At 40.0% G+C, this 21,653-nt stretch overlaps 1 protein-coding gene across 5 annotated transcripts in view; it reads left to right on the forward strand.

The window, feature by feature from the left end:
* PDSS2 (decaprenyl diphosphate synthase subunit 2) overlaps positions 1-21,653 on the forward strand; it is a 250,845-nt gene that overhangs the window by 214,103 nt on the left and 15,089 nt on the right. For 3 of the 5 annotated variants that reach the window (XM_088023905.1, XM_088023906.1, XM_088023904.1), the window contains exon 7: positions 602-634. In XM_088023905.1, the coding sequence (XP_087880031.1) occupies positions 602-634 (33 nt within the window). Of the gene's footprint in view, positions 1-601; positions 635-14,993; positions 15,265-21,653 lie in introns of those variants that run through there. The other 2 variants (XM_028104217.2, XM_028104220.2) reach the window with 1 other exon arrangement.

A 21,653-nucleotide genomic window follows, 5' to 3' on the forward strand; every position in this document is an offset into this window, starting at 1 on the left:
GGGAGGATCTAGTCTAGATTTAAGACTAACCAGAGATACATCAAGAACTAATGATGTAATGTACGGTGATTAACATAACAATAAAAAATTAAAGATTTAAAAAAAAAAAAGACTAACCAGAGATACAAAAACCGTGTGCAATGTGTAAATCTTGATTAATTCTGGTTGGGGGGGGAAGCTAATAAAGATAATTTAGGGACAATAGGAGAAATTTGAATATAGATTATATGTTAGATAATATGGAATTATTGTTAGTTTGCAACATTCGATAGCAGTCATGTGGTTATGTATGAGACATTCTGTGCTTATAAAACGTGCTGAAGCTTGGCGGGGTGAAGAGTCATGATGTATGCCATTGTCATGTCTAGATAGAATGTATACGTGTGCTCACTATCCTGTTCTTTCAACTCTTCATTGTATTTAAAAGTGTTATATGTATATAGTTGTATAGAGATACAACTATGTAGATGTATAAAGAGATACATAGTAGGGGACCAAGGGAGAGAGTGTTGACCTTTATTCTTGGAGAAGTACAAGTTATAGAAGCACTAAATAATTTTTGAAGAACTAACAAATTAATTTCCTCCTCTTTCTATTTTAGGCTCAAGAGAAAGGAAGATTAGACTATGCTAAGGTAAGTAGATTTTATATCTACTATACAGTTTTATACATTTCAGTTTGGTGTGTGGTTTTTGTTTATATTTGAAAGGTCAAAAGGGAATCATCCCTTTCAAAGTTGGGGGACATTCCCTGTTAAGTAATAGGCATTAGCAGGTAAGTGTACTTACTGAGTGCCTACTTCATCCCAAACACTGTTAGGTGTTGAGACTACAACAGAAATCCAGATGAAGTGTTTTCTTTTGGGACATTTACAGTCCAGTGTGGGAGATAGATAACTAATAAACAACTAAATGGATACATCATATAAAGTCATGTGGTGGTAAGAGCCATGAGGAAAAATAAACTGGATAAGATCACTCACCATTGCTAGAAAGATGCCTTTGGCATCTTCGGCTTTTAGCACCATTAGATAATACGTGAGAAGCACCACACAGAGCCGACTTAGACTCCTAAAGGTAGTAGTTTTCACATCATATGTGGAGCTTTTGAAAACACACATGCCTAGGTGCAGCATCACACCCTCTTTCACCAAGATCAAAATCCCCTGGTGGGGAGAGCAGGGCAGGGGCAGGAAGGAAGTATTTGAAAAAAGGCTCCACAGATCATTCCAACACACAGCCTTGTTTAAAAACCGCTGTGAGAGTTCAGATTGCAGTGCACCAGTGCAAGCCCCCGAACACACTTCGGTCACATTCTGTGTTCCCCCTGGGGACAAATGGAGCATTGTAGCAGGTGCGTGGGCTGCATATAGCTGCTTGGCTAAAAGAACGTGCTAACCATCTGGTTTATGCAGCAATCAGGACTATCTCGGGTATGAGCACACCTGCACTCCAAAGACAAGGAGGAAGAAATACAAGCTGTAAGGGCTCTGCTCACAGTGGGACAACTGAAACCCACGATGATCTCTCAGGGCTGATCTGGAACTTCGTGCTCTCCTGACAGCCCCTGGGGGATACACCCATGGCTCCATGCATTTGCTCTCTTTTCCTTGACTGAGATGCAGTTCTTCCTTCTCTCTGTCTCACAAACTTTTGCTTCCTTTCAGAAAATCTAGATAAGAGCACCTCTAAACTGAGGGCCCCCATATGTATCACTCTTCTTAGATGTCTACTTGACCCTTACGTACCCAAACTCAGGCTGTGGGCTATCCTCCTGGGTCTCCCACAGGCATCTTAAACTGAACTCACCATCTTGTCTTGTCTGACATCTCTGGTCTTTTTTTTTTTTTTTTTTAAGCTTTATTTATTTAAGTAGCCTCTACACCGAATGTGGGGTTCAAACTTATGACCTCAAGATCAAAAGTTGCATGCTTTTGTAACTGAGCCAGTCAGGCACCCCTAAATAGACCTTATTTTTTAGAGAAGTTTTAGGTTCACAGGAAAATTGGGCAAAAAGTATCAAGAGTTACCATATCCCCTGACCCTACACACACGCAGCCTCCCCTACTATCTATTCTGCAGGAGAGTGATATATTTGTTACAGTCAGAGAAACTACATGGACATATCATCAGTACCCAAAGTCCATGGTTTACATCAGTGTCCACTCATGTTGTATTTCTTGTCCTTTTAACTTATTCTCTCTCCTGATGTTGGCCCTGTCATCCCCCTAGTCAACCCTGTGAGAATCTTAAAAGTCACCCTTGACGGCTCCTACTCCCTCTCCCCTTTACCTAAAAGGTAAAGAACCTTTTACCAAGTCATGCCATTTTGGTATCCTACGTTTTCTTAAATCCAGCCCCTCCTCTTGATCTGTCTTCCATTACTTACATTGAATTTCTTCACCTGACTACTGGAAAGTCTACTGACTGGTCTTCCTGACTTTGTCACCACAAGTCCATTACCAACTGCAGTGTCTATCTAAATCATAAACCCAACAGTTTCAGACTCCAGCTTAAAACCCGCCATTGGCTCATGTCATTTATAAGGCAAATTCAAAGCTTGCTAGATGATTTCACCCCCTAGAGGGACTCTCCCGCGTCATCTCTTCCTACCCTGTGTTCCGGCAACACCACATCACACAAAACATACAGTTTCTGTTTTCCAGGCCTTGGCTCATGCTGTTCCCTCTGCTTGAAATGCCCTTCCCCCTTTATCAGCTACCCCTGTTCTTTCTGTAAGGCTCCAGTTAGGATCATCTCCTACAGGTGGTCCTCCCTGGTTCCCCAGGCTGGATTAAGTGCTTTCCTTCATTCTTTAATACTTTGTGCATCTCTCAGTGATTGTACTTACTCTGTAATGTAACGCCCCATTTATGGGACAGACCATATACTATGAGCTCTTTAAGGGCAGGGACAGTGTCTTATTTGTCTTTGTATACTCAGTGGTTAACACAGTGTTTGGCACATGGTAAAGGTGAGTGACTGAATGAGGGAGGAAGGCGGGGAGGGAGTGGATGAATGTAGAAAATAGAAGAGTAAGAAATGAGTAAGAAAAGAGAAGACACATGAAGTTAGTTTCAGGAAAAAATCCGGTATAGGGTTTTTTTTATCTCAATCAGAGAGGAAAGATGCTTTTGATACACATTGCAGATATCAACAGAGTTAAAAAGATTGTTTGGGAAGGCTGTAATATACTAGCTTGTAGATAAAGGCTGGGATTTCACTGTGTGATAGTAAAGGAAAACTAACAAAAAGAAGTCAGGGAAAAGTCAACACAATTTGGCAAGGGAGTGACTATTGATCATTGATGTTTATTCATGACTCAGAGAACTCCTTTAGGGTTTTTTATCGCAGAGGCACATGACAATTGAAGAGGTTAAGAGAAAGGATAAAACATGATGCACAGATAGAACGCCCCTGGGCAAAGCAGTGGTTTAGCCACTAACTCACTGCAAAATCTAGTATCACTTAACCTCTCTGGTCTTCCTTCGGTTTGCTTCATATACAGCGAGCAGTTTAGAAGAGTGTTAGTCAGTTCTTTGGGCCCATTCCGAATTTGAGAGAAGACATTCTTTTTGAGGGGTGGGGGGCATTCTTATCTTGTATACCCGAGGTCCAGATTCATCCCTTCATCCACTTTATCCACCCAGCCACTGTGCATTGAACAGTTAATATGTGCAAGTGCTGCCTGTCACTGTGAGCAAGACTGATGTAGGCCTTGCCATCACATGCTTCCTTGACTCAGACCTCCCTGTCTAAAGTAGCCACTCCCCGGGGCGCCTGGGTGGCTCAGTCAGTTAAGCATCTTCCTTCAGCTCAGATCATGATCCCAGGGTCCTGGGATCGAGCCCCACATCGGGCTCCCTGCTCAGTGGGAAGCCTGCTTCTCCCTCTCCCTCTGCCTCTCCCCCCAACTCGTGTTCTCACTCACTCTCTGTGCTCTCTCTCTCTCTCTCTTTCTCTCTCCCTCAAATAAATAATCTTTAAAAAAAAAATAATAAAGTAGCTACCCCCCCTTTGCTCTATATTTGTTAACATTTATAGTAATGTAAAATTATCATTTTCATTGAGTTGCTTGTTCCTGCTTTTTCTCTTTCACTGAAACATAAGAGCTCCAAAGGCAGGGCCTCGTACATGGTCACATCATCTGTACCCAGCACGGGCCTCTATGTAGGAGGGCTTGGTGAATGCATGCATGTGAGTTGCATTAGTGTTATTCTAGAAGTGTGGGAGGTTCTGCGTGGTCTGGAATGGAGTATTGTAGACCTCAATGAACCATTTTAAGAATATGTTGACTAAATAACACAATCCATCTCAATGGTTAATAGCCCTATGGTTGCCTTCCCAAGTGCCTCATGACAATATTTCTCATGCCAGTAAACAGAACCCACCCCTCTGGAATATGTGGCACAGTTCTGACACCTAAGAGCCGTCTCTTGATCTAGGCAATTAATCTAAACTGATCATCCTTACACAGACCTAAAGCCAAGTAACATGGGGGAAAAAAGATTGTATCCATCTCTTCTAGGTATGGGGGAGATGTCTGCAGGGTCCAGTTAATGATACTGTCTCCCGTGCAGTGTACCATGGGCCCATAGTAATACCTGTCATGACCGCAGGTCTGTTCCTCTCTGTTTGGCATGATCATGGTGCTCATGCTGACTGATGCAGGCCCATGCTTAGTAGCTCAGGGCTGCCCTTGTGGGATTATCTGTAAAAGGACATTTTAAAAACTTCGCAGCCATTTCTGGAGATCATCATGAAATGTATTCATGGCTGGAAATTTTGTTACTTCCAAGTGATTGCGTATTTACCCAAAAGCCAAATTTTATCTGAAAATTCCGATTCTGAGGACCATAGGAAATTATTTTGGCCATGTGCTCTGTGGCCTCACCTGCCATCTCTCAAATTCTGTTGGTCTCAGCAGGGCGAGGAAGTCAAGAAAGAGGGGGAAGAGGTGGTAACTTCAAAATCAGTCTTGGCTGGATCTTGAGACTGTCACTTTCTGCAAAACAGTGGTCTGTACTCAAACACTCAGATAAGACATGGAATTACTTTTTAATTGAGTTCCTCTTGTGATCGAGTCTGGATATGAATGCTTTGCACCGCCACAGTGCCTTTCATCTTAAGATATCAAAGCACTCAACAGCTATTAATTCATTATGTCTCTCCCGCCTCTGTCAGGTGGTTAACACACTCATGGGAGCACTCTACCTATCTCGGAAACTCATCCACCTGGAGTCTGGGCAGGGACAGGGGCTGTGTCACTGTAAGGCGATTCCACCCAGTAGCTTTTAAAATGGAAAAACGAGGAAGGTCTTACTTACCTAGTTAAAACTGCAGAAGTCTTAGTAGACACAATACAGTTACCAGAAGTGAATTGTGACCCGGAAAGCTGGTGCTAACACTTTGGCTCATATGCACAATACGATGGGGGATCTTAATTACAGTGATTGGTCTGCAGCCCCAGGTGTGTATCTCTCAGACTCTAGTCCATGTTCCCCGGGCTTCTGGCCCCACGGTTTAGCACGGCTGATTCAGGGTGGTGCTAGAAGGAAGAGTGCCACCTATTGAATTACAGGAATTCATGGGTACTTGTTGGGACTGGTGGAGAAGTTTCTCAGACCACACTCATGCTTGGTTTGCTATGGTAACATATATATGTCTGAAAGAAAACGAATATGTTGACTACTCTCGCTTAGAAAAACACGTACAAACGTCTGTGTATTTTCCCCAGCTGGAGCTGAGCGTATGCCTGCAGTTAGCCCTACTGTCTCTGCTGCTCAAAGACTGAGGCAGATGGTATTTTTACCACTTCAGGCAAAACATGGCACCTATGGTTTGGCTTTCTACGATTTTAATTTTTTAACACTTCCAAAATGGCTTGCCCAAATAGCTCCAGCATAGAGATGCAGGCTTCTTCCCCAATTTCTTTTTAATAATTGCTTCAGATACCCAGATATGAATAAAGAGCACTTGGTCAAAACCACACTCCGTCAAGCGCTCATTCCTGCTCATTCTTTCACAAGTACTCTGGACCTGGCCTTAACGGGGCTTCTTTGACCTTCGTGCTAATTTTGACACAAAGACTCTAAATGGTTTACAAGGGCTTTCTTTACAGTCCTCTCTAGTCTTTCCTGTGCAGTTCATAATAATCTTCCCCATGACTCAGTACAGAAGAGAGAGTTGCTTTTTTAATGTCTTCCTCCTGAGGTTCTCTCTAAGCACAGAGTTGCTCAAGGTTAAGCACTGGGCAAAGAAAGATCTTGCAGGTGTTAATTCATTAGGCATTCAGTTCTCGGTTGAACGTAAGAGAGATTTTTTTTAAAAGGAGTAGGTTTTGACGTGCCCTCTCTGCTGGAATCTGTTCAGGGTTGCGTCCCACCACGCTCAGGCTCAGTGTCTAGAGCTGCTCTTCTCCTCCCTCCCCGCCCTCAGAAGGCCTCGCACATTCTGTTTGATTATAAAACGCATTTGCATAGGGTACACATTAAAATTCTCTTCCCACCAGCAAACAGTGCTGTCCGCAGACATTTGCATTTGCATGCTCACATATCATCACTTCCCTTCAAGAAGAAAAAAGAGGCTTTCCTCCCATGTCATGGTTCTCCTTTCCAAGGTTTGCCCTTTTAGTCTTTTTTTCTCTTTTATCATCCATAAATTGCTTCCGCCATTTTGCTGCAGACTGAGTCCAAAATTCTACTTTTTTGAAGCTTGAGTATAGAAAATTTTCTGTAAATATTATTGTTCTTTCTTTACTGACAATGCCAGACTCTTTTTTTTTTTTTTTTTGGCAGACAGTTTTTGCCTGTTCGTTCTCTCTCATAACCCTAGCTAACTGGCTCTGAGAATTTTTCACATTGGCACATTTAGAGACCAGATGTTACTGTGTTTTCTCTTCCGTGTACCCCTTTCTTGGGCAGATGCTGCTTCTCCTACCCTGGGACTTCACATTAGCTCCTTTGGTAAAGTGTTCCATACGGCATCACTGGATGCACTCAATCTCTCGTTTCCTCTAACCTCCTGAAGTTGTCTTTACATTTAAGATTTCTGTTTTCATGGTAACGACAGGGACTATGTAGAAGCATGGTCATTCCCTTCTCCCATCTTTTCCCGTAAAGGACTTGTGGTCCAATTAAATGAGGTGTCTATAATAGAATTTAACGAAGAAAATCCAAATACCATAACGATATGGGTGCAACTATGTAAAATTTTGATAAAGACTGGAAGAAAGCATTAAAAATATAAATACGGGCATTAAGGTGATAACATTTCAGCATGTTTTAAAATAAATACATTGTTTTTTTTAAGATTTCTGGTTTTGAAATGTGGACTCACATTTGATTTAGAATTTTTTCAGATATGACCTGAGCTCCTGGGAATTGAAAAATAACTTGCCTGAAATCATGTGTTTAGTGACATAATCAAAATTTAATTTTAGGCTCGTAAAAACTTGCGTGCCTGCTTCTATGGCAATAGGCAGAAATGCATGGTTGGAAAATGTCATTTCTGTACACTGCAAGTTTTTGGGCTGGGCCTCCAGTAGTGGTTGAAGTGATGGAAGACAGTTGAGGAGAAAGGAAAAACCTAGCACGCTGAGCAAAGCACAGCACAGGGATAGGTGCTGGAAGGGACTGCCGAGACTGCCATCTGAAAGTTTTAAATACCCCACCCCTTATTTCCTTAAAAATCAGATTTAAAAAGTTATTTTACTTTTGACAATCACATTTCACGCAAGTGTTTTTCCTTGCAGCAGTAATGGATAGATTTTATTTAATCTGTTTTTTAAAACAATTAATTTACTAAAGTCAGTTTTTGCCACTACTCTTTGATTCCAGATCTCCTTTAAAATATAATTATTTAGGATGGAAAAATAGTCATTGGTCAATTTCTGTCCATAGTAAAGTATGGCTTTTGTACCATGTGAAACTTTTAATCAAAAATAGATTCTAGGAGCACCTGGGTGGCTCAGTCAGTTAGGCAAGTCCCACTCTTGATCTCAGTTCAGGTCTTGAACTCAGGGTCATGAGTTCAAGTCCGGCATTGGGCCCCACATACAATAGTTAGTATCTTGAACCAGAGTTGTACCTTATTTTTGCAAATATATGAGCCCTCAAGTCTTTTTGCAAAACAGTTGCTCTTTGGACATTCTTTCATTCATCCCTAATCATCAAGCTAGTCTTTTCCTGTTTAAGTCTCTGAGTATATAATTTGGCATTTGTCCCCAGTGACTATCATCTTGCTTTGATGATCTCTTCCTCTTTCTTAATGTTATTTTAAAATTAGATTCTTGTTCTCTGAGGTGTTAACAATCCCACACACCTCAATGGCATCAACAGATTTGATGATCATAATCTTTATTCCCCTGTGGATCGTGAATAATATTATTAAATGCTATCAATAATAAGCCTCTTTATGACGTCATAAAATATACCATTCTCTCAGTTGTTAACCCAAATACTATTGATATTATTTGAATTCAATTCTCTACGTAGTTGCAAATCTTTTTTATTTTTCTTCAAATCATATATTCCTAGCTTGTTGATCTTGGGTTTCTAATTTTATATGTAAACTGCGAAATTAGTTCACAATAATATTTAGTGGGACAATCTTATTCTTAAAATTACCATTTTGAATTACTGATGTCTAAAAAATTGCATATCTACATAATATCTATCATTCATCAGGAAGCTAAGGCAGACTTAGATTGTTAGTGAAGACCAGTTCTTAGTTGTAAGCCTGGAATCATGTCTGGTTTTACTCACCACTGTACTCTGAGGGCCTAACACAGTGCCTGGCACATACTAGGTACCAAATAAATATTTGCTGAATTAGAATAGAATAGAATGAGTGAATAACCCAAGATAAACCAAATGTTTGTGCCTAGATTCTGTTCTTTTCATTCATAAGGCATATTTGGCTCTGCCTTTGTTCTTCTTATTTCATCCCAAGTATATTTTTAATCGAATGGTTACATCCTCAATGCTTCGCACTCCCTGGATTGAAACAAAGATTCACTTGGGGCAACCTTTTGAATCTTAGTCTAGAAAGCTAACTAAAATGCCCTCCAGGCTGGTTCTGTGGGTGAATGCTCTGCACTGTGGGGTAGCTGGATTCAATTATTGCTCCCAGTTAGTGGTATCAGGAGCCACCTGTGCACAGGACTGCCTATATGCCTTTTTGTAGAGGATAGAGCCTTCTGTCCCCTAGAGGAGCCTGTTTAGTCCATTGAAACTGTTTTAAGTAGATCTAAGGAAATACCAATCTCTTCCCTTGTCATAAAAACAGTGGCGAGGCACGGGCTTTCCAAAATTATGTTCTTTAAGAGAAAGAAAAGGGAGGTTTTCATGATTTCAACATGATCGGTCTATCAGAAAGCTGTCATCTGTTTAGTTGGCACATCTGAAGCCATTTCCCCGTGTTTCCTAACCAGTGTCTGAAAACACTGCTCGGCTTCCCCACTTGCCACATCAGGCACAGTACTGATCCTGGAGGTGCTGAATTACCTTTTCTGAAATAGCAAGGTAGGTGTGCCCTCTCCATTTTCAAACAGAATTACTGAGATAACAGTAGAGATCACAAGAACTGCGACATTGGTTAGTGATGGGTAAGATGCTACTAAAGATTTTGGGTGAGCGGATCCTGTCCTTTCCCCCAAGTCTTTGACTTGCTGGCTTGATGAAAGATCTTATCTATTCACCAGATCATAACAAAGCCAGAGTTATACCTCTGAAGATGGATTTCTGCATAGTGCAATGGTGCCCCCTGTAGAAGGTCTCCCTGTCCTAGAGCTAAGGAAATTACACTAACCTGTATCTTTGATTCATTGCTAAAAAGATTTGTGTGCACCTCTTAAAAAAGGTTGTAGGCCTTTCCACGTGCTATGATCTCTGTAAGATGCCTACCCTAGTACACATGTTTCTCATTGTACACTCTACTCAAGACACACAAAACACTTTAATCAGATGGTTCTATCAAATTCTATCTTTGAATCCCTTCATTTTATGGGGAAGAGATCAGATGACCTAACAGTGTCCACATCGTTACTATCTCACAGAGTCATGATTCTGTCCAGGTTTGCTGACTCCACAGTGTATTCCTTACCACCATACTGCTTCTCAAGGTGCTTAGCCCTACTACAAAACAAGTAAGGGAGAATGTGTATGTAGGCTCTGGTTTTACAAACATCCAAAAACGGTATGCCTCACTCTATAATCCAACATCGTTCTTGTCTCAGAAATAGTGATTGTCTAGTAAATGACTGTCTTACGATTTATGTTTGCTGAACCAGTGCAATAATTATTGTCATTTTTTTAAACTGGCAAGAATTCTTCACTCTTCTAAGAAAGGTTTATGGATATAACCATTTAAAATGACTTCGCATTACCATTCTCTTAAGGGAGGCAAGGATCTATGTTAACAAATACACCTTCCATAACTCCATAATGTAGAGATCTACATCTGGAAGAGGTGTTAATTCTGCAGGGTATGATTATATTTATATGGCACAGAGAGTAACTTAACTTCTTCACCCTATACATTGTTTCCTGTGTTTGCCTCCAGTCTGATGTAACCTGCCCAGAAGATATGTCATTGTCATAACTCTAAGTAGAGAGTTTTCCTGTTATTTGACATGCACACTAGTGATGGAAGTCATAAATGTGTCTTAAGCTCATGTTGTATCAGGATACATGTTAGGATGTTAGAAATCTAGGGTCATGTAGACAGCAGAGGTAGTGATAGTAGTTTTGAGGCAAGTGATCCCCAGGTATCAGCATCCAAATACTAAAGCAGATGGAAAATTGAGACATGAGGATTTAAGAAATGTATAAGTAAGATATGGACTCATGTAGTTTATGTATTCCTCAAATAACCCCTAGTACTATTGGATACCTACATGATGTGAATCCTCTCATCCCACAATATTCTTTTTAATTAAATAACCAGCATAATATTCGTCATGAGATTACAGAGTTTACTATTGACTCACTCCTAAAAAAGCTATGGGCAAAGAATGGCTCGTTGCTGCAGTCTGCAACCTATGATATGTTTTGCTTTTTGAATTTCAATATTGTATAGAATTAAGTTCCTCTTTGGAATATGATACTAAAATTAAAAATTATTTTTGAATCAGAATATGGATAAATCTGAGATTATAAATAGTTAAATTTTCCTTCAGAAGACCTGACTGCTTTTCTTTAAAAAAAAAAAAATTTATTTATTTATTTATTTATTTATTTAATTGAGAGCGTGAGCAGAAGTACAAGCCGGGGGGCGGGGGAGGGACTGGAGGGGAGAGGGAGCAAAATACCTCTAAATACATACATACACATATATGTGTATGTAGGGGTACTGAATGTACAGTTTTGGGTTATTTGTACATATAATAGGGATGTATGTATTCAGACATGATAATTTATATGAAATGAGTTGTTTGGTTATGAAGCTATTTGTAGATAGTAGCCCACAACACAGACTCATAAATGTACTTCACTAAGACGTGAGTCTTGAAATCAGTTCTGAAACAAATCTCACTGTCCCACCCAAGTATACTCTCTAGTTCCGACCCTACTTGGCTTCTGAGATTGGGTGCAGCCAGGGCACATTCAGGGTGGTATGGCCAGACTGAAGTCTCATTCTCAACAGTAGGCCACACACCACCCAGACTGAGCCTAATAAAAATGTGTGGAGAAGGCAAGAAAAATGAGATGAAACCTGTGTTTATCATTTTTTTCTTCTGTTAGGTGGAATAGATCCAATTTTAAATGGTCAAGATGATTTGGAAATTCATTTTTCAAAAACAAGCATATTTCCAATTCACTAATAATCCAGAGATTTTTTTCCTGTTAGGTGGAATAGATCCAATTTTAAATAGTCAAGATGATTTAGAAATTCATTTTTCAAAAATAAGCATATTTCCAATTCACTAATAATCCAGAGATTTAAAATATTTAAAACAACTCATGAATGAATCTATGCAAAATAGTCTATGAATGTTTGTGATTAAAGCCAGGTGCATTATGTAAATATTACATCTAACTTCTGTAACAAACTCCATGTTCTTTTCCTCTTCAGGTCTTGCATTTGAATAGCATTTTATTGATGTCAGAGTAATTTGTCATACATCATCTTTTTTGTTCTTCATAATAACTTCATGTAGTATAAATATGATCTTTCTAATTTTACAGGTGAGGGCTTAGAGAAGTCGCCTTGCCAAGATCAAATGTGTCCAGAGTTTCCCTACTAACATTTGCTCATTGCCTCTCTACAATTGTTTTTCATATTATTATGAAACAGCAGAAATGGATTAACCAGTCTTAGGAGGAGAACACCTCATCCCATTATTGTATTAAAAAAGGTTCCTGTGTGGCTTCATCTGGGGGTTTCTGCTCCGGGTTCTTGAAAGACTGCCCTATGTGGAAATAGTGCCATTTTGTCCCTCCTAGAGCTCACCTCTTCTCTAACCTCCCATCTCCATGGGCTTCAGGTCCCAGGACTCAGCAAGGGGAAAGGAGAGCAGTGTAACAAATGTCCTTTGTGTCACACATGCTCATACAATTATACAGAATGATCTTATATAGGTAAATAGAACTTATTAAAAAAGTATTTTAAAGCTTAATACATATTACAGGAATTTTCCAGGCTATTTTACAAAAGAAAAAATACTCTGATGTTTTATAAGAGAACAGAAAAATGTTAAAGCATGGGCTAAATTATATTTGTCAATTTAAACTCTTTAATCCTTTATCCAATGACTTTTTTTTTAAAGATTTATTTATTTATTTATTTAGGAGAGAGAGAGTATGAGCAGGGGGAGGGGAAGAGGGAGAGAGAGAATCCCCAAGCAGACACCCTGCTGAGTGCAGAGCCCCACCCAGAGACCGATCCGATGACCCCAAGATCATGACCCCAGTGAAATCAAGAGTTGGCTGCCCAACCAACTGAGCCACCCAGGCACCCCATCCAGTGACTAAAATGTAGTATGATGAACCCTGAGATTGCTTTTATTTATTTATATATTGGGGGTGGGGCAGAAGGAGAGGGAGAGAGAAAATCCCAAGCAGGCTCCATGCCAGCACAGAGCCCAACACAGGGCTCAATCTCACCACCCTGAGATCATGACCTGAGCCAATATCAAGAGTCGGACACAACCAGCTGAGCCACCTAGGTGGCCCCTGAGATTGGTTTTTAAAAATAGTGAAAATGACATGAGGTAATGATGTCCTGTGATTGTGTGAAAGCCCAGGTACCATTACTATAGTCAGAATCTTTGGTTGAGATTTTTGTTAAAAATAAGTTTTTGTATCAAGGATTTAAGTAAAAATATGTTAGTTTTGTGACTCAATAGTGGGTGTGATGATATCTGAGCCTTATTCGGGGCCTATTTGTTTTTTTTATTTTTATTTTTTTTAAGATTTTTTTATTTTATTATTTATTTGACTGAGAGAGACACAGTGAGAGAGGGAACACAAGCAGGGGTAGAGGGAGTGGGAGAAGCAGGCTTCTCGCTGAGCAGGGAGCCCGATGCGGGGCTCAAAACTAGGACCCTGGGACCATGACCTGAGCCAAAGGCAGACATTTAATGACTGAGCCACCCAGGCACCCCACTATTTGTTGTTGGTTTTTTTTCAAAGTATGACCTGAAGAATATACCTAATCAGTTAAAATATTCATGGCCTTTTTCTTAGCAGAAATGTGGAAATTTTCCACTTCCAATTCTTACTGACCTTTGTACTGCAGCCATATGGCATTTTTAGTTATGGCTTTAAAAAATGTATATATTGCGGGGCGCCTGGGTGGCTCAGTCGTTAAGCGTCTGCCTTCGGCTCAGGTCATGGTCCCAGGGTACTGGGATCGAGCCCCGCATCGGGCTCCCTGCTCCGCGGGAGGCCTGCTTCTGCCTCTCCCACTCCCCCTGCTTGTGTTCCCTCTCTTGCTGTCTCTCTCTCTCTCTCTCTGTCAATTAAATAAATAAATAAAATCTTTAAAAAAAAAAAAGAAAAGAAAAAAAAATGTATATATTGCAATAGAGGTACATGATTAATATAACAATGGCTTCAATTTTCTGTCATCTCTGTAAATATAGTTTTATCCAAAGTTATTTGACTTAATGTATTTTCTAAAATCTATAATATTGTATAGTGAAAAAATTTGCCCTTGTGCACAGGCTTGCAAAGGACATTGTTGACAAAGACAGGTATTCTCTTCCCAAATGAAATTGAAATGCTTCCCAGTTCAGAGCATAAGAGTGAAAGGAAAAGCATTATACCGTGCCGCATTAAAGCAAGAACTATTTGTATCTTGACTCCACTTATCTTCCATGTTACCTTGAGCAACTTATTCTTGTCTAAGTTTGTTCATCTGTAAAGTAAGAATAATATTAGTAACTACCTCATAGGGCTCTTGTAAGGACTGAAGATATATATGTCTTAGTGCTGGGCACATATAAGTACTATGAGGTTTTCTTTGTTGTTATTGTTAGCATTGTTATGATTATGGCCATTTTAATATTGGGAATCGCACCATTCTTGTGCTTTTGCACATGAATTCATTTGCTTGAGGAAGTAACTAAAAATTCTCTTATTTCCGGGTGCCTGGGTGGCTCAGTTGGTTAGGCGACTGCCTTCGGCTCAGGTCATGATCCTGGAGTCCCGGGATCGAGTCCCACATCGGGCTCCCTGCTCTGCGGGGAGTCTGCTTCTCCCTCTGACCCTCTTCCCTCTCGTGCTCTCTATCTCTCATTCTCTCTCTCTCAAATAAATAATAAAATAAAATCTTTTAAAAAAAAATTCTCTTATTTCCATCCCCTTTCCTTTTGCTGAAATAAGATATTTAATTAAATCAGTAGATTTTCTTTCTCTAGACTCTTGCAAATAATCTCTTTTTCTGAGTAAAAAGGAATGCTTTTTATGTGGTTTGCAATTTGTTTGTTTATCATAATATGTTTATCATATTAGAGAAGGTTTTAATTGTAGCTTTTCCTTTTGTACCAAGGCTTGCCACTCAGAAGTTGGGAAGACCTTTCACTTGAAGCACTGTCAACTAGAATCTTGGGAGTTGGATGGGACTTTGGAGGCTGCCTTGTTCCACATCCCACATCTGCTAAGAATTTTATTCATAGGGGCGCCTGCGTGGCTCAATCAATTAAGTGTCTGCCTTTGGCTCGGGTCATGATCCCGGGGTCCTGGGAGCCAGTCCTGCATCAGGCTCTTTGCTCAGCAGGGAGCCTGTTCTCCCTCTGCCTGCTCCTCCTGCTTGTGCTCTCTCTCTCTCTCTCGACAAATAAATAAAATCTAAAAAAAAAAGAAGAATTTTATTCATACTTTCTCTGATGTGGTCAATCCAGTTTCTGAGGACTTCCAAAAACAGGGGTGTCAAAAATAATTATTCTGTTGTTAGACAACTCTAGTTATTTGAAAGCTCTCTCTTATTTGTCATTGAAATCTGCTTCCCAGAAATTTCATCCTGTTGCTCTTTGTTCTGTCTCCTGAAGCATATAGAACAGGACTGCTCCATCTTCCATTTAATTGCTTTAGATATTGGAAGATGACTTTCATCTCCTCCTTTAATTCTTTCCTCCAGGTTAAATATTCCGTAGAAGACATGTTTTCAAATACTTCTTCATCCTAATACCAGACCCAGTGTACTCTGAATACCCGCCTTGACACATGATTATGGCACCCAGGACGGAACATAGTTTTGTTTTGTTTTAAGATTTTATTTATTTATTTGACACAGAGAGAGAGAGAGAGAGTACAAGCAGGGAGAGCAGCAGACAGAGGAAGAGGGAGAAGCAGACTCCCTCCGAGCAGGGAGCCTGATGTGGGGCTCGATCCCAGTACCCTGGGATCATGACCTGAGCCAAAAGCAGACGCTTAACCATCTGAGACACCCAGGCGCCCCAGAACATAGCTTTCTAACCATGAATACCATCAAACAGTAGAGCCTGACCATTCCTGCCTTTGTTCTGGACATGTACATCTGTTGATGCTGCCAAAGTTTGTGTTTGGGCTTTTTTTTTTAAATCTATATCAGTCTTGGCTTATGTAAAAAATGTGGTTATCAAAGATTCTCAGCACTTATTTATGAGTCACTGCCAAACTGAGGCTCACACTTTTACAATGAATTTTTAAAACCTAAATGTACAACTATACAATTACCCCTGTTACATTTCATCTCAGGAGTATTAGTCTTTTTTCAACATGTCAAAACCATTAAGATTTTGATGCTATCCATGTGTTAGCTTTCTCTCTTGGGTATATGACATCTGCAAGTTAAAAATTTAGTCTGTATTTCTTCTCCATCTTCATTCAGGTAATCCATAGAACTGTGATAAAGGAAAGAAACCAAATCAGGGTTTTTTCTGTTTTTCTTTTTTTATTGAAATATAATTGACACACAACGTTACATTATTTTTGATGTACAACACAGTGATTTGACAAGTCTATATGTTATGCTATACTCACCACAACCTTAGCTACTATCTGGCATCATACAACACCATCATGATGCCATTGACCATATTCCCTATGTTGTATCTTTTATCTCCATGACCTATCACACATTCCATAACTGGAAACCTGTATCTCCCACTCCCCTTCAACCATTTTTCCCATCCCCCAATCCTCCTCCCTTAAGGCAGCCATCCGTTTGTTCTCTGAATTTATAGGTCCATTCCTGGTGTTTGTTTGCTTATTTGTTTCATTTTTTAGATTCTATATTAAGTGCAATCGTATGGTATTTGTCTTTCTCTGTCTGACTTATTTCACTTTAGCATAATACCCTGTAGGTCCATCTGTGTTGTCACAAATGGCAAGATCTCATTCTTTTTTTATGGCTGAATAATATTCCTGTGTGAATATTTGTATGTGTGTGCATGTGTATGTATATACACACCACACCTTCTTTATCCAGTCATCTATCAATGAACACTTGGGTTGCTTTTGTATCTTGGCTATTGTAAATAATGCTGCAATAAACACAGGGGTGCATGTTTCTTTTCAAATTTATGTTTTTAAAAGATACCCAGTAGTGGAATTATTGGATCATTTGGTATTTCTATCATTAATTTTTTGAGGAACCTCCATACTGTTTTCCACAGTGGTTGCACCAATTGACATTTCTACCAACAGTGCGGGAGGCTTCCTTTTCCTCCACATCCCCGCCAACACTTGTTATTTCTTGTTGTTTTTTTTTTATAGTAGCCATTCTGACTGGTGTAAGATGATATCTCATTGTGGTTTTGATTTGCATTTCCGTAATGATGAGTGATGTTGACCATCTTTTCATGTCTGTTGGCCATCTGGATGTCTTCTTTGGAAAATGTTTATTCAGGTCCTCTGCCTTTTAGTTTTAGTCAGATTATTTAGTTTTTTTGGGGTGTTGATCTGTATAAGTTCTTTATATATTTTGGATATTGAATCCTTATTGGATACATTATTTGCAAATATCTTTTCCCATTCAGTAGGCTGCCTTTTTGTTTTATTGATGGTTTTCTTCACAGTGCAAAAGCTTTTTATTTTGGCATAGTCCCGGTAGTTTATTTTTGCTTTAGTTTCCCGTGTCTGAGGAGACATAGCTAGAAAAATGTTACTGAGGCCAATGTGAAAGAAATTACTGCCTGTGTTTTCTTCTAGGAGTTTTATAATTTTATGTCTCACATTTAGGTCTTTAATCCATTTTGAGTTTATTTTTATGTATGGTATAAGAAAGTGGTCCAGTTTCATTCCTTTGCATATAGCTTTCCATTTTTTTCAGAACCATTTATTAAAAAGACAAAACCAAATATTGAGTCCTAGAGATCACTTTTCTGCTCAAAATAAATCCACTACCAAACATTTTCTAGGAGTAGTTTTACATATTTGAATCCACATTACCATACTCTAATCCAGAGTCCCATTTCTCTGTCTTACCACAAAGGACGAAATTTCTTTTTTTTCTTTTTGAAGATTTTATGATGTATTTATTTGTCAGAGAGAGAGAGAGCACAAGCAGAAGGAATGGGAGAGGGAGAAGCAGGCTCCCTGCCGAGCAGGGAGCCCGATGTGGGGCTCGATCCAGGACCCTGAGATCAGGACCTGAGCTGAAGGCAGATGCCTAACCGACTGAGCCACCCAGGCACCCAGGACTAAGTTTCTAACACCCAAATATACTCTATCTTTACTGTTTCAAAAGCTAACAATGAGTGGGCATATCAAAAGAAAAATGAGAATATTTTGTAATGGTTTGCTCATTGGGACCCACCCATCCTGGAGCTGCAATACCACTGCCTTTTTTCTAGAGCTCACAAACCATCTATTTGATAACTCTTTTTGGAATTTTGCCATCATTGTCCATAAATTCACTGATCTTTGTTCCAGATGCCCCTCTGTCCTCATCTTTTTCTTTTGTCCTGTGTTTGAAGACATTCGTCAGTTGAATCTCTTATCTCTGAGATGTCTTACGTCTTTCAGTAGCTGGGAAGGACATTTATGTGCACTGTAAGTAAAGAGGACAGGGGTGAGTGGATGCCTCTGTGAAGGTGCTCTAGACTGGAAACTAGGTCTCCAGAATGAGGAGGAAGACAGAGAAGGGAAGTGCCAGCAGAAACATCAGACAAAATGAGTGAGAAAGCTACTGGGGGGGAGGAGGCTCAGTGGGGGTGCCACACAGTAATTTGTCCGTGAGGATAATATTATGTTCGGAATGGGAGTGGTGGTGGTCTTAAAACGCAAAGGAAACCAGAAGCCAGACCTAAGAGGCAGTTTGGTAGCTGACTCCAAGGCCTCCGTGACAACCTGTAATGGGCTCTTTGAATGCATGTTTCATCCTTAAAGGCCCCTCTTCATGGGATTTATTTTAATCTTTTTTCTTTTAAGATTTTATTTATTTATTTGACAGTAAGAGAGGGACTATAAACAGAGGGAGTGGGAGAGGGAGAAGCAGGCTTCCCGCTGAGCAGGGAGCCCAATCCGGGGCTCGATCCCAGGACTCTGGGATCATGACCTGAGCCAAGGGAAGACGCTTAACGACTGAGCCACCCAGGCACCCCAGGATTTATTTTCACCTTTACAGTTTTTAACTCATTCTTTATTTGTTTCCTTTGTCTTCTCTTAATAATACATCATCTTTTGCAACTATTTGAGCATACTTGTTCTTATTTGACATGCAGCCTTTACATTTTGATGCCTCTTATTTTTCTCGTCTCCTTCCCCTGTGCACCCCCATCAGTCTTTAGCAGATTCTGAGGAGGTTGTTTCTGAACCTTTTTCTGTGAGGAATGGCACTTTAAAAACATGTGTGACAAGTGTCCTGGTGATAATACAGACTTATGGGTGGATTCCCACACAATTTTTACAGCTTTCTACCTCTCCTTTGTTAGCTCCTTCAGATCAGCGATAGCATCCGATCTCCACAGTGGAGCTTTGTGCAGAGCAGGTGCTCAGTTGGGGCTCAGCAGTGGGGGAGATGAAATGCTGCTCCTTTTACACCTGGGCTTTTCAAATCTGGGCCCCCAAGAGAACTTATTCTGTAGCCATTTATTTTGGTCTCTTTCATAATTAATTATGACCGTTGAAATTTAGTATTTCAGAGGCTCTCATCACCCTTGAACTATTTCTGTTAATAATCTCTTGGAATCATGGCGATCTTTTCACTAATTTTTAAATGTGCTTTCCTAATTTATGGTCTGGGTGTCCCAAACCATACCTGCTGGTCCTTTCTTTCACTGAGTCCAATACCAGGATGGCATGACTGTGTGTGTGTGTGTGTGTGTGTGCACATGCTCCAGATTCCTATCACCTTTATATCCAACCATGTTGACATACTGAAGCAAAAAGTACTTCTTCTATCTTCTGATACCTAAGATTATCAGTCAGGCACATCAAGAATTTATCAACTATTAGGATGTGAGTTTTAGTAAATGTTGAAAAGTTAGAATCCCTTATCATTACTGCATCTTACATTTCTGCCAGTTTCATAATCCCTGTTAGGAAAGCCTGGTCCCCTTCTCCCACTCGGTTAGGAGATGCGTGGTCTCTTTCCATAACAGCATGGCCGCCATTTGTTTCCTTTCATTCTTATCCAAATGTTTTCAACCATGAAAAAAAAAAAACTTTAATGTATTCCTTATACTCCCTTACTCTCTATTATACAGTTTCTACAGAACAAGGTACACCCTAATTTCCAGATGAGTTTCAGCATCCCCATTCTCTGTAGCACTCTCCCTGTTTGGGTAAAAGAAAATTTGGGGTTACCACCAATTCTGTTCCAGTGGTATAGAGGGGAAGAGCTCTGGATGTGCAGAAATGAAACCCAGGCCATTTCTCAGATTTGCTGTTGGCCCTTACCACTCAGCCAGTCTCATCCCAATATCTTCTCCTGCAAAATGAGGTGAGAAGATATGATTGCACTTGGGTTTCTTCTAGGTCTTAAAGTCTTTCTTCGGTTTCATTGGAGAGAAGCAGCTGCCACGTCCACCTCTGCTAAAGCTGCTTAGATCTCATGGCAGGGGCTTGTCTTTACTATTTAAGAGAATTTTTTAACCAAATAGTTTTCACAGGCATATGATGATTTCTCAAAAGGGTCTCATAAAAGCAACACTTATCAATGAAAAGGTGTTTAATAACACCTCTTAATAAATGTTAAATAATAATGCACTTAACTTTAAGTACTTTGCATCTTTTTTCTCTCTGTGTTAATATCTTTAATTGGATCCTCTAGCAAGGGATTTGGACTTAATTTATTGCAGGTGATGCTGCACTTACACAATTATTCAGTTGACTTAATTAGAGATTTAATTATATTAGTGCCCTAAAGTGCTATTTCAGAGAAGTAAAACGCAGACTGGTAATTCACCTTTTTGTATTTTTTTGTGTCACTTATCCTATAGCTAAAATGTTTTTCAAGCCATAAAGACCAGAAGGCATACTAGCACTTCTAGCCATATCCTAATATGGAAAGTTTTGTCTGTGCATTAGTTTGGGCTTTGCCCAGTCAAAATGTAGGTGAAGGCAAAACTGGAAAGAATTTTTCGAATCGTGATCTAATCTCTTGGATCTATTAGAACCAAAGTTGTAGGTCCAGTTCTTCAGTATTCCTTTCATCCCGCTCCAGCTCTAGAGCAGCCCTAGGGCAACCCCCTAACAGGTGGTCCTGGGAGGCAGCAACTGTGTTTGTCTCTGTATCTCCCACCACTACTACACACCTAGACCGTATAGGTGCCCGGTACATGGTGGCTAAATTGAATTTGATCATTGCAAAGACTACTAGTTGGAAGTGTGGTCAAAACAGTATAAACCCAATCCAACTATTTTTTTTCTTTTTTTTTTTTAAGATTTTATTTATTTATTTGAGAGAGAGAGATCTCGAGCAGGGAGGAAGGATAGAGGGAGAGCAGACTCCCCACTGAGCAGGGAGCCCGATGTGGAACTCGAACCCAGGACCCTGGGATCATGACCTGAGCCGAAGGCAAACGTTTAACCAACTGAGCCACCCAGCCACCCCCAACCAACTATTTTAAAATATAGTAACTCAAAATACGTACCTCAGCAGGCAAGGTACTCCCAAATCTGGCTAATCATCGGAATGACCAAAGAAGCAGTTTTAAGCCTTACTGAATCCATCTCTAGGATTGGGGCCTAGACATCTGCATTTTAAAGTTCCCCAAGTGAATCC

The sequence above is a fragment of the Eumetopias jubatus genome, unplaced genomic scaffold (genome assembly GCF_037043125.1).
Source record: "Eumetopias jubatus isolate StellerSeaLion01/CBP00866 unplaced genomic scaffold, mEumJub1_p1.0 scaffold_6, whole genome shotgun sequence".
NCBI classification, from domain to species: Eukaryota; Metazoa; Chordata; class Mammalia; order Carnivora; family Otariidae; genus Eumetopias; species Eumetopias jubatus.